The 16,891-nt window shown below is 53.0% G+C and overlaps 1 protein-coding gene across 7 annotated transcripts in view; it reads left to right on the top strand.

Moving 5' to 3' along the window:
- PBRM1 (polybromo 1) overlaps nucleotides 1-16,891 on the top strand; it is a 368,051-nt gene that overhangs the window by 47,222 nt on the left and 303,938 nt on the right. For all 7 annotated transcript variants that reach the window (XM_086939413.1, XM_086939411.1, XM_086939408.1 and 4 more), the window contains exons 3-4: nucleotides 2,148-2,245; nucleotides 2,521-2,668. In XM_086939413.1, coding sequence (XP_086795539.1) covers nucleotides 2,148-2,245; nucleotides 2,521-2,668 — 246 coding nt within the window. The remainder of the gene's footprint in view (nucleotides 1-2,147; nucleotides 2,246-2,520; nucleotides 2,669-16,891) is intronic.

Here is a 16,891-nt window from a genome sequence, read left to right as displayed (position 1 = left end):
GGATATGCTGAATTCTCAAAATTGGCTCTTCAGATCTGTATTCTATCCTCCTTTTCAGTGATCGGAAACAGGATAAGGGAGGTGTGTATTCTTTGTTTTGAAAGGCGTTCAACTTCCTTGAGTAAAGATTGGATCCAAGTGTGTTACGTCCATTTACCAAATTTGGACTTATGATGCTTTAATGTTCGTCTTTGATTGACAGCTGCATTTTATGGAGAACCCAGTGTGCCTTTTGTGGTGTGTGGTGTTCTTTAAAAAAAATTTTAACTAGCGTATTGCGGGCAGAATTTGTCTGTTTTTAGAATATTATCTTTATATTTATTGTGTTTTGGGGGTTTGTTTATTTTATCTGAATGGGAGTGGTCTGGTTCGTTGCACACCTTGAAGTGGACATTTCTTGGCATTGTGTTGCGTTTGACAAACAAAAATAAGCAAGCAATCATCGCCATCCTTAATAGATGGAAAGAACCAGACATGGCTGCCTTTGTTATTACCGTCTAAGGCCTGAGGATGAGTTCCCTGTTTATTCCACTAACTCCGATTGCTTTGCTGCACCTCTTCACATGATAAAAGGACAAAAGCTGAACCCATTTCACATGTTGATATCATGGTTTTAATCCGATTTCTTTGAAGCTGCCAATCACTGTATTTCAGTGCTCCTGTTGGCCAAGAGCAGAGTCACAGAGAGCTTTGTTTAGAAGCTCCAGTCAGCAGTGACCATAGGGTCCTCGTCTACAGAGGTGCACTGGGTGACCCCATCCCATGTATTCGACCCAGGTCACGTGTTACACCCCCTGCACATGTGTTCTAACTGGATACTACTTGGGGAACCCAAGATCCTGTTGGGTCTGTTCTGAGAACATTGACATGCAGTTTATAAGCAGAGTGTGTCAATCCTGAGACCCGAGGCTTCCTGTGAGAATACTCTTCCCTCATATGGAATGAGCTCAAAACCTTTTTGTTAATCTAAGTAGGCTTGTGATGGATGGGTTTGTCTGTTGCAGAAGTCTTCCAGGGCAGCAGGCCAGGACCTTGTGATTCTGCACAGAAAATGCCGCTTTCCAATCACAAACCCTTTCAGAGGTTCAAATTAAACAGATCAGATTTTATCTGAGCATAACAATCTGTGATGCCAGTGTCCAAGCTCCTCCCCCTCTAAACTAAATAGAAACCCTCCTTGTCAGAGCTCCCAGTGGACTAAGAGGACAATTAAGAGGGAGAAGTGCAGATTCCTATGGAAACCCTCTTTTTTGTTGCTTTTAGAAAGGGGTTGTTGGATGTTCTGGAGAACTTGTATTCAGATGAGAAAGACTTTACTCCATTCCCTGCATTCGAACCTCTGAAAGTTGTTAAAGACGGTCAACATTGCTGAATGCTCTTCGAGGCCTTGTCGGGCCAGTGGACCAAAAACTGGGCTTTGCCTCCAGCTGCATCACTTCTGCGGGCTTTACAGCAGTTTCCTCACAACCAGGAACCCAAGATAAATGTACTATATTTCTTCGGGATGCACAAAGTGTTGCGCTTAGTACTTTCCTTTTCTTGCAAGTATGTTTTGGCTATCAAAACAGCTTTTTTCTAGGCTAAAATAAAGGTTACTTTGAAGAGGCATTTGCAGCGCAAGAATATTATTTTCGTAATTGTTAAAAAAAAATATCTTGCAAGATCTATTTGAAGTAAGAAAATTCCTTTTATGAAACTGTGCACATCCCTTGCTTTGGTTGTTAAGTTGCTAGCCCATTAGTCTTCCAAATGCCCTCTGCTGTTCGGTTTGACATTGATTTGGTATATATCAATAATCCATTTTTGTAAGTTGTGTACATACCACCCCTTAAGGTTTCAAGGTGCTGGGGAAATCATGTGAGCAGCATGCCCCGTAACAGGATTGCATTAGTTGCTAGTGGTGACTGGGTGAGCTACATTTGAATGGAGGTACCTTGCATGCCTGTTGGCCAGTGTTTACTGGTATAGGGCCCACTCAAGAAAATGTCCTCTGGAGACTGACTGGATTTTCAATTGGTGAGGTAGCTCTTGCCTGGTAATTACCCTGCCTGACCTGTGCCTCCAGATGCCCTGTAGAAGGCCCTCCAGACCCTTCTGCTGTGTAGGTTGTCTCTCTGTTGTTTTTAACCTTTGTGTTATGTTTTCAGATTGCGGTGTGCCATGAACTGTATAACACAATCCGAGATTACAAAGATGAACAGGGCCGGCTCCTGTGTGAGCTCTTTATGAGAGCACCAAAACGAAGGTAAGAGCGTACAGTAATGAGTGACCTTTTCCTTGTCAAATTAATGTTTCTTTATTTTCAGGAAGGCATTGGGTTGCTTCCATGTATTTAGTTGCTGGTAAAGAATGGCGCCTGTTGTCTTTAGACGTTGTTGTGTATTTCAGGATACAGTCATTCAAAGCCAGTGGTACCTTCTCTTTTTATTTCATGACCTTTCTTCATACTTCTCAAATGTCGGAGCCATCATTTGATTGGTTGTGTCTTTGCTGACCCTCCATTCGCTTTGTGTGCTTTAGAAACCTTCCTGACTATTATGAAGTGGTTCCTCAGCCCATTGATTTGATGAAGATCCAACAGAAGCTGAAAATGGAGGAGTATGAAGAGGTGCGCTCCCTGACGGCTGATATCCAGCTCTTATTCCGCAATGCGAAGGCATATTTTAAGGTAAGGAACGTGGTGCTCAAGTCCTAGAAGCAGCAGCTCGGTGCAGTCAGCGAGTTTTCTGTCTTTCATGGCGGTTGCTTGCTTTTGTTTACAAAGCCTGACATTTTCTCTGAATTAATTGGCTTGATAATATTTGATAATATTTGGACGTTGGTGTAAATCATCAGCCATGTTGCTTAGTGAGGTTTGTTCACAAAATCAACCAGTGTGTTTAACCCTCTGGTACCCCAATACAAAAGCGGACGGGCTTGGAGGCAATGTTTATAGTATGTATGCAGCGCCTAAACAGAAATAAAGCGAAAACACAACACAAGAAAAATCCCACACCAATTGAGAAAAAGAAAGTACATTTATTTTTTTTTTTAATTTTTATTTTTGGTGCAAAACAAAGATAGTAGGTACATTGTCATCCATCGCATTTCCATACAGAAGTTACTAGGTGAATGAGGTGATACAGTATTCACAAAGGCAAAACTTATAACATCCACAGTAGTATATAGCATTGCGAGTTTTGTTGATGATGTGATGAATAGGAATATACTTGTGTCGAAAAAATACAGTTTGCAATTTTGTGTTTTGTTGGCTACTATCCGTCTGAGTCTTGCCGTTCGCACCTTGCAATAAACATAAAACAGTAAAAACAGCACACTTTAGTCCGGCACGTACTTGAAGTAGTAGCTTTCGGCACTCGTGGCACAGTCCATCTGTAAAGAGAGCAGTGTATTGTTGCATAGCCCCCTAGTTCCCACTCCCTCCCATGCCACCTCCCACGGCTGCACCCACCCACCTCCGTTGCGCTCGCCCTGTTCACCTAGTTACAACCCAATCAACGCTCCTCGTCACTCTCTGACCCTCCGTCATCATCTTCCTCCAATGGTTCGCAGATATCCCCCCTGTATGCGTTCCAGGATTGCCACACCCCGTTCCATTTACGTGGGTTACCCCTCAATTTGTACACCGCCCTTTCAGTCAACATGAGCATGTCCATGTTGCGGAGCCATTGGGGTAGCGTGGGGAGATCAGCCGACCCCCACTTCTGTGCTATGTCCCGTTTCGCTGTTACCATCCCCACTGTGACCCAGGCTCTTGCATGAAAGGTGAGGTCTGTCGGCTCCCAGATGTTTAGCAGACAGAGCCGTGCGTCTAGGGTGAGGGTGGTATGAAGAGCTTGGGCCATCGTGCGTATTACCCGTTGCCAGTAGCCGACTAACAATGGACATTCCCACACCGTGTGTATGAAGGTCCCTTCTGCCCCGCAGCCCCTAAGGCAATATGGATGATCCGCCCTGTGCAGTTTGTGAAGTAATGTACGGGTGTAGTAGATTCTGTGAAGAAATTTTAGCTGCACTAGGCGAAATTTAGATGATATGCCTGCTTCACGGGGGGATGCCATGGCTGCGTTCCAGTCATTGTCATCCAGGTTACCCACTTCCGCCATCCATTTGTCCTTCAGTTTCCCCAGTGGATCAGGCATATTGTTAATCAGCTTGCGGTATGTCAGCGATGTCGCCCCTTCTTGCATGAAGTCAGTAAGTAGCCGATCCTCCAGAGGGGAGGATTCGGGCAGGGGTGCGTCTGGTGAGATCGCTGCCTGTAGTGCGTGTCGGACCTGGATATATCTGTAGAGCTCTGTGTTCCCCAACTCATATTGGTCCTGCAAAGTGGCAAATGAGATCACTCCTTCCCTCGTCCACATGTCCCCCACCGTGGAGATGCCGATGCTGTCCCATTGTGCGAAGCCCTTGGAGCGCCGCAAATGGCCCAACGCCTTTGTGTCCCACAGGGGTGTAAATTTCGTTATGACTCCATCCCACTTCAACTTTGCCTGCGCCTTGTACCATATGCGGACTGTGTGTTTCGTAGGCCCCGTGAGTTTTGCCGCCACTCCACGGTGATATAGTGGGGCCAATAAGGTGTTGGCACCCAGTTGTGCCCTGTCGGCCTTGTACGCTGGGTCTTCCTGCGGGGCATGTATCCATTGGTTAAGGATTTTGAGTTGGGCCGCCCAGTAGTACAACTGTACATTCGGGAGGGCGATGCCCCCGTCGTACCACCCCCTGTTCAGTTTAGTGTGGGAAATGCGGGCTGGCTGATTGCCCCATAACAGGCCCGAGATTTGCGCCGTTATTTTCTGGAGGTAGCCATCCGGCACCAGATACGGGGCGTTCTCCAGCACATATAGGAAGCGCGGCAGAGCCATCATTTTAAATAGTGCTGCACGGCCAAGGAGTGTTAGGGGGAGGTCCTTCCAATGTCGCACGTCTCCTCGGAGACGAGCTAAGGGGGGTAGTAGGTTGAGGCGTGAGAAATCTGCCTCGTTACGGGTGATATGAATCCCCAGGTATTTAAATGACGTGTGGGCCAGTTCCAGTGGGCAGGAATCCGGGAGAGGCGGGAGTGGGCCTCGCAGTTCAAAAATGGTGGACTTAGCCCAGTTGATGGTGTAACCCGAGATTCGCCCATGAGCCGTACATAGAGCCAGGAGGTTAGGGAGACTCTCTTCCAGGTCTGTGAGATAGATCAGCATGTCGTCTGCGTAGAGGGACACTCTGTCCTCCCATAACGGGGTCCATTGTATCCCTTTCAGGAGTTGGGTGGTACGAATCGTAACCGCCAGTGGTTCTAAAACTAAGGCGAAGAGCAGGGGTGAAAGCGGGCAGCCCTGTCGAGTGCCTCTGCCTAGGGGGAAGGTGTTTGAAATATGGCCGTTGGCCGTCACCTGCGCCACCGGGTCCCTGTACAGCATTCGTATCCAGGAAAGGAACACCGGGCCAAAACCCATACGCGTGAGTACTGCAAAGAGGTAGCTCCATTCCACCATATCAAACGCCATCTTGGCGTCCAAGGAGAGGATGGCAGCCGGTTCTTGCAGTAGTGGAACTCGCGCCAACACGCCATGCACCCTGCGGAGATTTAAAGCAGTGCTGCGGTGTGGCATGAATCCGGACTGGTCCGGGTGGATCAGGTGTGACAGAGTTGGCAAGATCCTGTTCGCCAACACTTTGGCAATAATTTTGGCCTCCGGGTTCAAAAGGGAGATCGGCCTATATGAGGTGCATTCATTGGGGGGCTTACCTGGCTTCGGTATCGCCACAATAGTAGCCATCCGCTGATCGAGCGGCAGCGTTCCCTGTGTTCTAGATTCCTCGTACATATTGAGTAGGGGTGTGCTTAAGGATTCGGCCATGACTTTCAACCACTCAATGGGTATCCCGCTGGGGCCCATCGCTTTGCCTGGATGAAGGGCGCCTATGGCCATCTGGATCTCCTCCACCGTGAGAGGTGCGTCTATGTCCTCGGACATCTCAGGTGTCAGCTCTGGCAAGGGAACATGGTCAAGGGCAGTCTGCACCTCCCCCTCCTCTACCACTATCTCTGGGGTGTAGACTGAGGCGAAATAATCGGCGAGGACGTTTACTATCTCATCGGGGCGGGTGTGGTTGTTGCCCTGTGGGTCCATAATCTGCAAGATGTTCTCCCCCCCCCCCTGTCTTTTGTCTAACCATGCCAGCAATTTACTGGCCTTGTCTCCAATATCGTATACCCTGTGCTGTGTAGCCGCAATGTCCGACATCGTGACCCTGCGCATGTGATCTGTGAGGCGGTGCTGGTGGATCTGGAGTTCGTGAAGCGTGTCGTCAGAGGGGTTCGCCATATGGGCCGTGTTGGCCCGCTCTAGGCCTAGTTCTATCTCTAGGGCCTCCCGCCTGTGCGTCTTTTTGTGATTCGCTATCACTGCTATGGCCTGACCCCGGAACACTGTTTTATACGCCTCCCACAGTATGGAGGGGGAGGCCACCGAGGATTGGTTTTCCTCGAAGTACTGTTGGGTTACCTTCTTAAGATCCCTGTTAATCCGGGGCACTTTGAGGTAGCCCGGGAAAATCGGGAATAATCTGCGCCGCGCCATGGTCGAAGTGGTGAGTGTCAATGTGAGTGGCGAGTGATCGGAGACCCCCCGTGGTAGTATCTCGGCTTCGGCTATCGTAAGGTGACCATTAATCAAAGTGAAGATGTAGTCTATCCTGGACAGGCTATTGTGTGTGGCCGAGTAGTATGTGTATTGTTGCTGAGTAGGGTGCAGAGCGCGCCAGACATCCACCAACCCCTGTGCAGTCAAGAATGTCTGGAGCCTGTTGGGCCCACCTGCGTGCGCACGTGGGGGAAAGCGGTCTTCTGAGTTTGTGAGTGCCATGTTGAAATCCCCACCCAGTAGTAGTTCCCCATCAGGGAGTGTTAGCAGGAATTTGCCCAGATCCGGCAAGGCCTCAGAGTGTAGTGCTGGTGGGATATAGACAGAAACTATATTAAAGAGCTTCCCCTCCCACTGGCCATGCACTGCCGCGAATCTGCCATGGTCATCCGTTGCTGTAGACTTGACGATGAACTTGGAAGATTTTTTCTGCAGGATGCCGGTACCACGGGACCCCGAGGTGAACTCCGCATGCACTACCATATGATAGCCTCTCCTATCCAGGGCCTTCGTGGCCGCTCCCGACAAGTGTGTCTCCTGCAGGAGAATGAGAGCCGGGCCCCGTCTCCTTATCCCCTGTAGCACTAGCCCTCGCTTGATCTTATCCCCCAGGCCCCTCACGTTCCAGGACATGACAATCAGTGAGTTCTTCGTGGTTGGGCTATCTGTTGCAGCCATTGCTAGACTCCCAATCAGACCTCCCTGCGCCCCGAGTGTGCCAGTATTTCTTGGTTACATAGAACATGCCTAGATACTTAAGTGTGCATAGAACATAAACTTGTAGGACCAAAAAGTCCCATAGAAAAAACTTTTTCAACTCTTCCCCCCTCCCTGCCCCCCTGCTACACGGACTCAAAACTGCCCGCCCCCCCAACTTAGCAGAGTGCATATCCCATCCCCAAACCAGTGTACTTGCGCGTTGGGGTGAGGGACTCTCCGCAGCCGGCAGTCTCTCATTCACACCCCCGGAGGCCCTTCACCCAGTGTCCAATGGCGGGAAGCGCTTCACAGCTTAATAGTCTCAATACTGAAGTATGAATGAACTGTCCCCAAGCTTTCATTGTTCCTCAGTCTCGTCCACGCCGCCCTCAGCTCCCAAAGAGTCACTGTTGTCCGGCCTCCCGCCGGAGGCCTGCGAGTTTCTGCGATGGCCGTCGGCCCGATCCTTTCTGGAGCGATTCGTCCGTCTGTGGTTCTGACCCGGTCTCCATCCCTCGAGCCATTCTTGCACGTTTTCGGGGCAGTCGAAGAACCAGGTTTTGTTCTCCGCTACCACCCGTAGTCTTGCGGGGAATAGCATGGAATACGGCAATTCCCTGGACCTCAGTTCCTTTTTCACGTCGAAAAACGTGCGTCGCCGACGGGCGACTTCCGCGGTGTAGTCGGGGAAGATGGCAATGGTGGCGTTCTGGATCTTGAGGGGAGGGGAGGACCTGGCTGCCTGTAGGATTGTGTCCCGGTCACGGAAGTTAAACAGACGTGCCACTATGGGTCGCGGGTTAGCCCCTGGCTTCGGTTGGCCACCCGGGACTCGATGGGCCCTCTCCACCGAAAAGAAGTTGGACAGTCCCTTTGGCTTTAGTTCGTTGGTGATCAGGTTCCCTACGAAGAGATCCATCGCCTTCACGCCTTCCGATTCCGGCACCCCTATAATGCGGATATTGTTGCGCCTGGAACGCCCCTCCTGCTCATCCAGCTTCTCCCTGAGCATTCTATTGTCCTGCGCCATCTTCCCCATTTCTCGCTGGAGTTCCGCGACGTCTTCCACCAGTGATTTTGTGATCACCTCCATATTCTTGACCTTCTCCGACATTTTGTGGAGGTCTGCTCTAAGTAGGGTGACGTCCGTGGAGATTCCGCCAACAGTTGTTTGCAGTTGTGCCAATGCTACCATGACGTCGTCCAGCGTGGCCTTTTTCCCCCCAGGGGAGTCGGCTGTTTTACCGGTCTGTTCCTTCCCTGCCGGGGATCCGGTGGGCTTGTCGGAGGTGAAGCGATCTATGCGAGTCTGTGTGACGCCGCCCTTAGGGCCCTTCCCCGCCATGCCGCCGAAGGTTGTGCTCCTCGTGCCCCTACGCGCCAGGATGTAGGGATCAGTGCAGGCCCCCAGACCAGTCCGATACAGCACCGAACAGGTCGGGCGAGCTTCTTCGGGGCGGGAGGTGCTCCGTAGGTCGCCAAGTGCGTAGCGACGATCAGGTCACAAGATGGCGGGTACTCACCCAGTTGTCGATGCCCAGGCTCCCGGCACTTTAGGAGACAACCTCCGATGCTGTCAGGATTCCAGCGGTCCCCCCCTAGGGCACTGCTTCCTTGATTTGCCTGAGCCGCCGTCTCCGACCTCCTGAGGTTTGGTCGAATTGTTGAGGCCACCGCCGCGCGGGCACTTCCGGTCCAAGTTCTCCGGTCAGGATGCACTTTCGGCGGGGTGAAAAGCCAAGGAAGGTCCCGGCTCTGGAGGTGTTGGCAGGCCGGTCGGAGGCTTCGACGTATCTTTGGCTACTGACGTCGGATTTTCTCGCTGCTTGTCGCTGCTCACTCCGCCCGGTCCTGGGATCCGGTGCCTGCCTTTGGGGCTTGAAGTTGTAACGGATTTTGTGTCGGATCGACGAAGAGGCCGCTTCAGCCGCGGAGCTCGTCCCTTATGCTGCCGCCATGATCGGCTGCTAGCCACGCCCCCCAAGAAAGTACATTTTAATAAATTATTTGACAACAAAAATCCAGTCCGATCTGAGGACATGTAATTTTAAAGATTTCAGTAAAAAAATAGTGCCTAGAAGCACAAAGTGCCAACTGCTGTAATCTGGTCACGGTGGACTGGGACAGAGTCACAAGTTCGGGCTCACTGCGATGGAGTGCAGGCTGGATACAGGGTCCAGGTTAGGCACGTTGAGAATTGTAACTTATGTCCGGGATGGGGAATCCTGCGTTTAGTTGCATCGGTTCCAATGAGGAGCCGCGAGGTTGTGTCGGTTCTGATAGGGACCACAGCTGGGCTGGTGGGGCGCCTTTATCCCCACTTCCAAGGGTCCAAGACTAGGAAGGCACCACTTGGTTGGTTAGGACTCACTGTAGGCAGAGCCCATGTGCAGGGTTCAAGGGTATTGGAGCCCTGAGAGTCAGTCTGGTGGTTCAAGGGACAGGTCCAGTCCTCCTTCCTCCGGCAACTGGGCAGTCCTTCTTGCAGGCAGAGCCGCCGGGGAGTCCTTCTTGCAGGCAGAGCCGCCGGGGAGTCCTTCTTGCAGGCAGAGCCGCCGGGGAGTCCTTCTTGCAGGCAGAGCCGCCGGGGAGTCCTTCTTGCAGGCAGAGCCGCCGGGGAGTCCTTCTTGCAGGCAGAGCCGCCGGGGAGTCCTTCTTGCAGGCAGAGCCGCCGGGGAGTCCTTCTTGAAGGCAGAGCCGCCGGGCAGTCCTTCTTGCAGGCAGAGCCGCCGGGCAGTCCTTCTTGCAGGCCTTCAGTCCTTCTTGCAGGCTGGGCAGTCCTTCTTGCAGGCAGAGCAGCTGGGCAGTCCTTCTTGCAGGCAGAGCAGCTGGGCAGTCCTTCTTGCAGGCAGAGCCGCCGGACAGTCCTTCTTGCAGGCAGAGCCGCCGGACAGTCCTTCTTGCAGGCAGAGCCGCCGGACAGTCCTTCTTGCAGGCCTTCAGTCCTTCTTGCAGGCTGGGCAGTCCTTCTTGCAGGCTGGGCAGTCCTTCTTGCAGGCTGGGCAGTCCTTCAATCAATGACACTTGTAAAGCGCGCTACATACCCGTAGGGTCTCAAGGCGCTGGGGAGGGGGGGGGTGCCGCTACTGCTCGAACAGCCAGGTCTTCAGCTTCTTCCTGAAGGAGAGGTGGTCTTGGGTCAGGCGCAGGTCGGGAGGGAGGGAGTTCCAGGTCTTGGCGGCCAGGTAGGAGAAGGACCTTCCTCCTGTAGTCGCTCTTCGGATGCGGGGGACGGCGGCGAGGGCGTGGTTGGCTGATCGGAGGTGGCGTTTGGGAGCGTAGAAGTTGACTCGGCTGTTGAGGTAGCTCGGGCCTTGGTCGTGTAGGGCTTTGTGTGCGTGGGTGAGGAGGCGGAAGGTGATTCTTTTGTTGACGGGGAGCCAGTGAAGGTCTCTCAGATGTCCGGAGATGTGGCTGGTTCGTGGGATGTCGAGGATGAGTCTGGCTGAGGCGTTCTGGATCCGCTGGAGTCTCTTCTGGAGCTTGGCGGTGGTACCGGCGTAGAGGGCGTTGCCGTAGTCCAGTCGGCTGGTGACGAGGGCCTGGGTGACGGTCTTCCTGGTCTCGGTGGGGATCCACCAGAAGATCTTCCGTAGCATGCGTAGGATGTTGAAGCACGCCGAGGAGACGTTGTTGACTTGCCTGGTCATGGAGAGGGAGGAGTCCAGGATGAAGCCCAGGTTGCGTGCATGGTCTGTCGGTTTGGGTGCGGTGCCCAGGGCGGGAGGCCACCAGGAGTCGTCCCAGGCGGAGGGTGAGGAGCCCAGGATGAGGACCTCCGTCTTGTCCGAGTTCAGTTTCAGGCGGCTGGTCGTCATCCACTCGGCTACCTCTTTCATCCCTTCGTGCAGGTTGGCTCTGGCGGCGGCGGGGTCGTTGGTCAGGGAGAGAATCAGCTGGGTGTCGTCGGCGTAGGAGATTATGCTGAGGTTGTGTTTGCGTACGATGGCCGCGAGGGGGCTCATGTAGACGTTGAAGAGGGTGGGGCTCAGAGATGATCCTTGAGGGACGCCGCAGATGACTTCGGAGGCCTCTGACTTGTACGGTGGTAGGCGGACTCTCTGTGTTCTTCCGTCGAGGAAGGAGATGATCCATTCCAGCGCCTTGTCCTGGATTCCGATGTTGCTGAGGCGCCGTACTAGGGTGCGGTGGCAGACCGTGTCGAATGCCGCGGAGAGGTCTAGGAGGATGAGGGCCGCTGTTTCTCCATTGTCCATCAGGGCTCGGATGTCATCGGTGGCGGCGATGAGGGCGGTCTCGGTGCTGTGATTGGCTCGGAAGCCGGACTGTGAGGGGTCGAGGGATCCGTTCGTCTCGAGGAAGGCGGCCATCTGCTTGTTGACGGTCTTCTCGATGACTTTGGCTGGAAACGGGAGGAGCGAGATGGGGCGGTAATTCTTGAGGTCGGTGGGGTCCGCTGTTGGTTTCTTGAGTAGAGCGCTGAGTTCGGCGTGTTTCCAGCTCTCAGGGAAGATGGTGGTGTCGAAGGATGTGTTGATGATGTCTCGTAGGTGGGGTGCGATGACAGCGTCGGCCTTGTTGAAGACGTGGTGAGGGCAGGGGTCGGTCGGTGATCCGGAGTGGATGGAGTTCATCGTGCGGATGGTGTCTTCGGTGCTGATCGGGGTCCAGGTGTGTAGGGTGGTGGTTGTTCGGTCATGGTGTGCGTTGGTTGGTTGTTGAAGCTGTTGTGTATGTCCGCGATCTTGTTGTGGAAGTATGAAGCGAGGGAGTTGCAGAGGTCTTGCGATGGGGTGATGTCTTTGTTTCCTGCGCTGGGGTTGGAAAGCTCTTTCACGATGTTGAAGAGTTCCTTGCAGTTGTGTGCGTTGTTGTCCAACCGGTCCTTGAATGCTGTTTTCTTGGCGGCGCGGATCAGCTGGTGGTGTTTCCGGGTGGCAAGTTTGAAGGAGGTCCTGTTGTCCAGTGTCGGTTCCCTTCTCCAGACTTTCTCGAGGGCTCGGCAGTTCTTCTTGGAGCTCTTGAGTTCGTCGGTGAACCATGGGGCCTTCTTGCTGCCGGGTCTGCTAGGCGGGGTCCTCAGTGGGGCGAGTTCGTCCGCGCAGTTGCTGATCCACTTCGTGAGGTTGTCGGCGGCCTGGCTGGGGTTCGCTGAGCTGGCAGGAGGGTGCTGACTCAGGGAGGTGGTGAGCTGGTCTGCTGTGATCTTGTTCCAGCTTCTGCGGGCGGCCTGTTGCTGGTGTTGGTGGGTCGTTGTTCTCTTGAAGGTGAAGTGGACGCAGCTGTGGTCCGTCCATTGAAGCTCTGTGGCGTGGCTGAAGTCGATGTCTGTGCTGGAAGAGAAGACTGCGTCGAGTGTGTGTCCGGCGAGGTGGGTGGGGGTGGACACCAGTTGCTTGAGGTCCTTCTTGCAGTCAGAGCAGCTGGGCAGTCCTTCTTGCAGGCAGAGCAGCTGGGCAGTCCTTCTTGCAGGCAGAGCAGCTGGGCAGTCCTTCTTGCAGGCAGAGCAGCTGGGCAGTCCTTCTTGCAGGCAGAGCAGCTGGGCAGTCCTTCTTGCAGGCAGAGCAGCTGGGCACAGTCCTTGTTGCAGGCAGAGCCGCCGGGCGGTCCTTGTTGCAGGCAGAGCCGCCGGGCGGTCCTTGTTGCAGGCAGAGCCTCCGGGCGGTCCTTGTTGCATGCAGAGCCTCCGGGCGGTCCTTGTTGCATGCAGAGCCTCCGGGCGGTCCTTGTTGCAGGCAGAGCCTCCGGGCGGTCCTTGTTGCAGGCAGAGCCTCCGGGCGGTCCTTGTTGCAGGCAGAGCCTCCGGGCGGTCCTTGTTGCAGGCAGAGCCTCCGGGCGGTCCTTGTTGCAGGCAGAGCCTCCGGGCGGTCCTTGTTGCAGGCAGAGCCTCCGGGCGGTCCTTGTTGCAGGCAGAGCCTCCGGGCGGTCCTTGTTGCAGGCAGAGCCTCCGGGCGGTCCTTGTTGCAGGCAGAGCCGCCGGGCGGTCCTTGTTGCAGGCAGAGCCGCCGGGCGGTCCTTGTTGCAGGCAGAGCCGCCGGGCGGTCCTTGTTGCAGGTAGAGCCGCCGGGCGGTCCTTGTTGCAGGTAGAGCCGCCGGGCGGTCCTTGTTGCAGGTAGAGCCGCCGGGCGGTCCTTGTTGCAGGTAGAGCCGCCGAGCGGTCCTTGTTGCAGGTAGAGCCGCCGGGCGGTCCTTGTTGCAGGTAGAGCCGCCGGGCGGTCCTTGTTGCAGGTAGAGCCGCCGGGCGGTCCTTGTTGCAGGTAGAGCCGCCGGGCGGTCCTTGTTGCAGGTAGAGCCGCCGGGCGGTCCTTGTTGCAGGTAGAGCCGCCGGGCGGTCCTTGTTGCAGGTAGAGCCGCCGGGCGGTCCTTGTTGCAGGTAGAGCCGCCGGGCGGTCCTTGTTGCAGGTAGAGCCGCCGGGCGGTCCTTGTTGCAGGTAGAGCCGCCGGGCGGTCCTTGTTGCAGGTAAAGCCGCGCGGTCCTTCTTGCAGGCAGAGCCACCGGGCAGTCCTTCTTGCAGGCAGAGCAGATGGGCAGTACTTGCTGCAGGGCAGTCCTTCTTATGAATCTTCCACAGATTCCGAAGTGATCTGAAGAGTTTGGTCAGAGGGTCTAATATTTATTCCTGGTGCAAGTGAAAGAAGATTCTGGAGTCCCCCCCCCCCCCCCCCCCCCCCCCCCCACCTCCCTCCATAGAGAGGTGTCTGGAATTTCCCGCTTCCCAGCTCTGGTCCAAGTCTGTCTGGGGGCACAGACCGTGTGAAGTCTGCTAGTCAAGTGCTTTTGAAGTGCAAGTGTGGTAGGTGACCGCCCCCCCCCCTGTCTTTTTTCCAGGGTTGCCCATCCTGCCAACACCCAGACCCTTTATTGTGATACTGTTTGGGAGGAATTCACAAAGGCCAACTACACCTAGTCAATCAATTAATCTTTATTTTGCACAGTTTTTTATAGCATATAAAGTACATCGATGTAATGATAGATTTATAATCTTAAAATGCCATATACGGCCACATTAAAAATGGTCAATAAAATCCAGCAATAAAAGGAGCAAAACAATAAGCTCCAGAGTATAAAGTGCATTGTACCAATACTCCCAGTAGCCCCATGGATATAAAGTGCATTGTACCATCACTCCCGGGTGCCCCTTGGATATAAAGTGCATTGTATCATCACTCCCGGGTGGTCCATGGATATAAAGTGCATTGTACCAGCATTCCCGGGTGCCCCTTGGATATAAAGTGCATTGTACCATCACTCCTGGGAGCCTCATGGATATAAAGTGCATTGTACCGTTACTCCCGGGTGCCCCATGGATATAAAGTGCATTGTACCATGACTCCTGGGAGTCCCATGGATATAAAGTGCATTGTACCATCACTCCTGGGAGCCCCATGGATATAAAGTGCATTGTACCATCACTGCCGGGAGCCCCATGGATATCAAGTGCATTGTACCATCACTCCTGGGAGCCCCATGGATATAAAGTGCATTGTACCATCACTCCTGGGTGCCCCATGGATATAAAGTGCATTGTACCATCACTCCCGGGAGCCCCTTGGATAGAAAGTGCATTGTACCATCACTCCTGGGAGCCCCATGGATATAAAGTGCATTGTACCATCACTGCCGGGAGCCCCATGGATATCAAGTGCATTGTACCATCACTCCTGGGAGCCCCATGGATATAAAGTGCATTGTACCATCACTCCTGGGTGCCCCATGGATATAAAGTTCATTGTACCATCTTTCCCGGGTGCCCCTTGGATATAAAGTGCATTGTACCATCACTCCCTGGAGCCTCATGAATATAAAGTGCATTGTACCATCACTCCCGGGAGCCTCATGGATATAAAGTGCATTGTACCATCACTCCCGGGAGCCCCGTGGATATAAAGTGCATTGTACCATCACTCCCGGGAGCCCCATGGATATAAAGTGCATTGCACCATCACTCCTTGGAGCCCCATGGATATAAAGTGCATTGTACCATGACTCCTGGGAGTCCCATGGATATCAAGTGCATTGTACCATCACTCCTGGGAGCCCCATGAATATAAAGTGCATTGTACCATCACTGCCGGGAGCCCCATGGATATCAAGTGCATTGTACCATCACTCCTGGGAGCCCCATGGGTATAAAGTGCATTGTACCATCACTCCTGGGTGCCCCATGGATATAAAGTGCATTGTACCATCATTCCCGGGTGCCCCATAGGTATAAGGTGCATTGTACCATCACTCCTGGGTGCCCCCTGGATATAAAGTGCGTTGTACCATCACTCGTGGGTACTCCATGGATATAAAGTGCATTGTACCATCATTCCCGGGTGTCCCATGGATATAAAGTGCATTGTACCATCACTCATGGGAGCCCCATGGATAAAGTGCTTTGTACCATCACTCCTGGGAACCCCATGGATATAAAGTGCATTTTACCATCACTCCTGGGAGCCCCATGGATATCAAGTGCATTGTACCATCACTCCCGGGAGCCCCATAGGTATAAGGTGCATTGTACCATCACTCCTGGGTGCCCCCTGGATATAAAGTGCGTTGTACCATCACTCGTGGGTACTCCATGGATATAAAGTGCATTGTACCATCATTCCCGGGTGTCCCATGGATATAAAGTGCATTGTACCATCACTCATGGGAGCCCCATGGATAAAGTGCTTTGTACCATCACTCCTGGGAACCCCATGGATATAAAGTGCATTTTATCATCACTCCTGGGAGCCCCATGGATATCAAGTGCATTGTACCATCACTCCCGGGAGCCCCATAGAAAATAAGTGCATTGTACCGTTACTCCCGGGTGCCCCATGGATATAAAGTGCATTGCACCATCACTCCTGGGTACCCCATGGATATAAAGTTAATTGTACCATCGGTCCCGGGTGCCCCTTGGATATAAAGTGTATTTTACCATCACATCCAGGTGCCCCATGGATATAAAGTGCATTGTACCGTCACTCCCGGGTGCCCCATGGATATAAAGTACATTGTACCGTCACTCCCGGGTGCCCCATGGATATAAAGTGCATTGTACCATCACTCCCGGGTGCCCCATGGATATGAAATACATTGTACCATCACTCCCGGGTGCGCCATGGATATAAAGTGCATTGTACCGTCACTCCCGGGTGCGCCATGGATATAAAGTGCATTGTACCATCACTCCCGGGAGCCCCATGGATATAAAGTGCATTGTACCGTCACTCCCGGGTGCGCCATGGATAGAAAATGCATTGTACCATCACTCCCGGGAGCCCCATGGATATAAAGTGCATTGTACCATCACGCCCGGGAGCCCCATGGATATAAAGTGCATTGTACCGTCACTCCCGGGTGCCACATGGATATAAAGTGCATTGTACCATCACTCCCGGGAGCCCCATGGATATAAAGTGCTTTGTTGCCTTGATCTTTAATCATCACAGTAATATAAAGAGCAATCTATCCTCTCTCTTGTTAACAATCCATCTCCGTTTTGCTTCACAAATCCAATTTGTCAGGCCTATCTTGTAAATGAATATTAAAACTAAATAAATATGCATTTCATATAACGAACCTCATAAAATTTGATAAGAAGTAA

This window comes from Lissotriton vulgaris, chromosome 9 (assembly GCF_964263255.1).
Source record: "Lissotriton vulgaris chromosome 9, aLisVul1.2, whole genome shotgun sequence".
Classification (NCBI taxonomy): Eukaryota; Metazoa; Chordata; class Amphibia; order Caudata; family Salamandridae; genus Lissotriton; species Lissotriton vulgaris.
The sequence above is the reverse complement of the archived record's forward strand: the minus strand, read 5'-3'. Positions and strand labels throughout refer to the sequence as shown.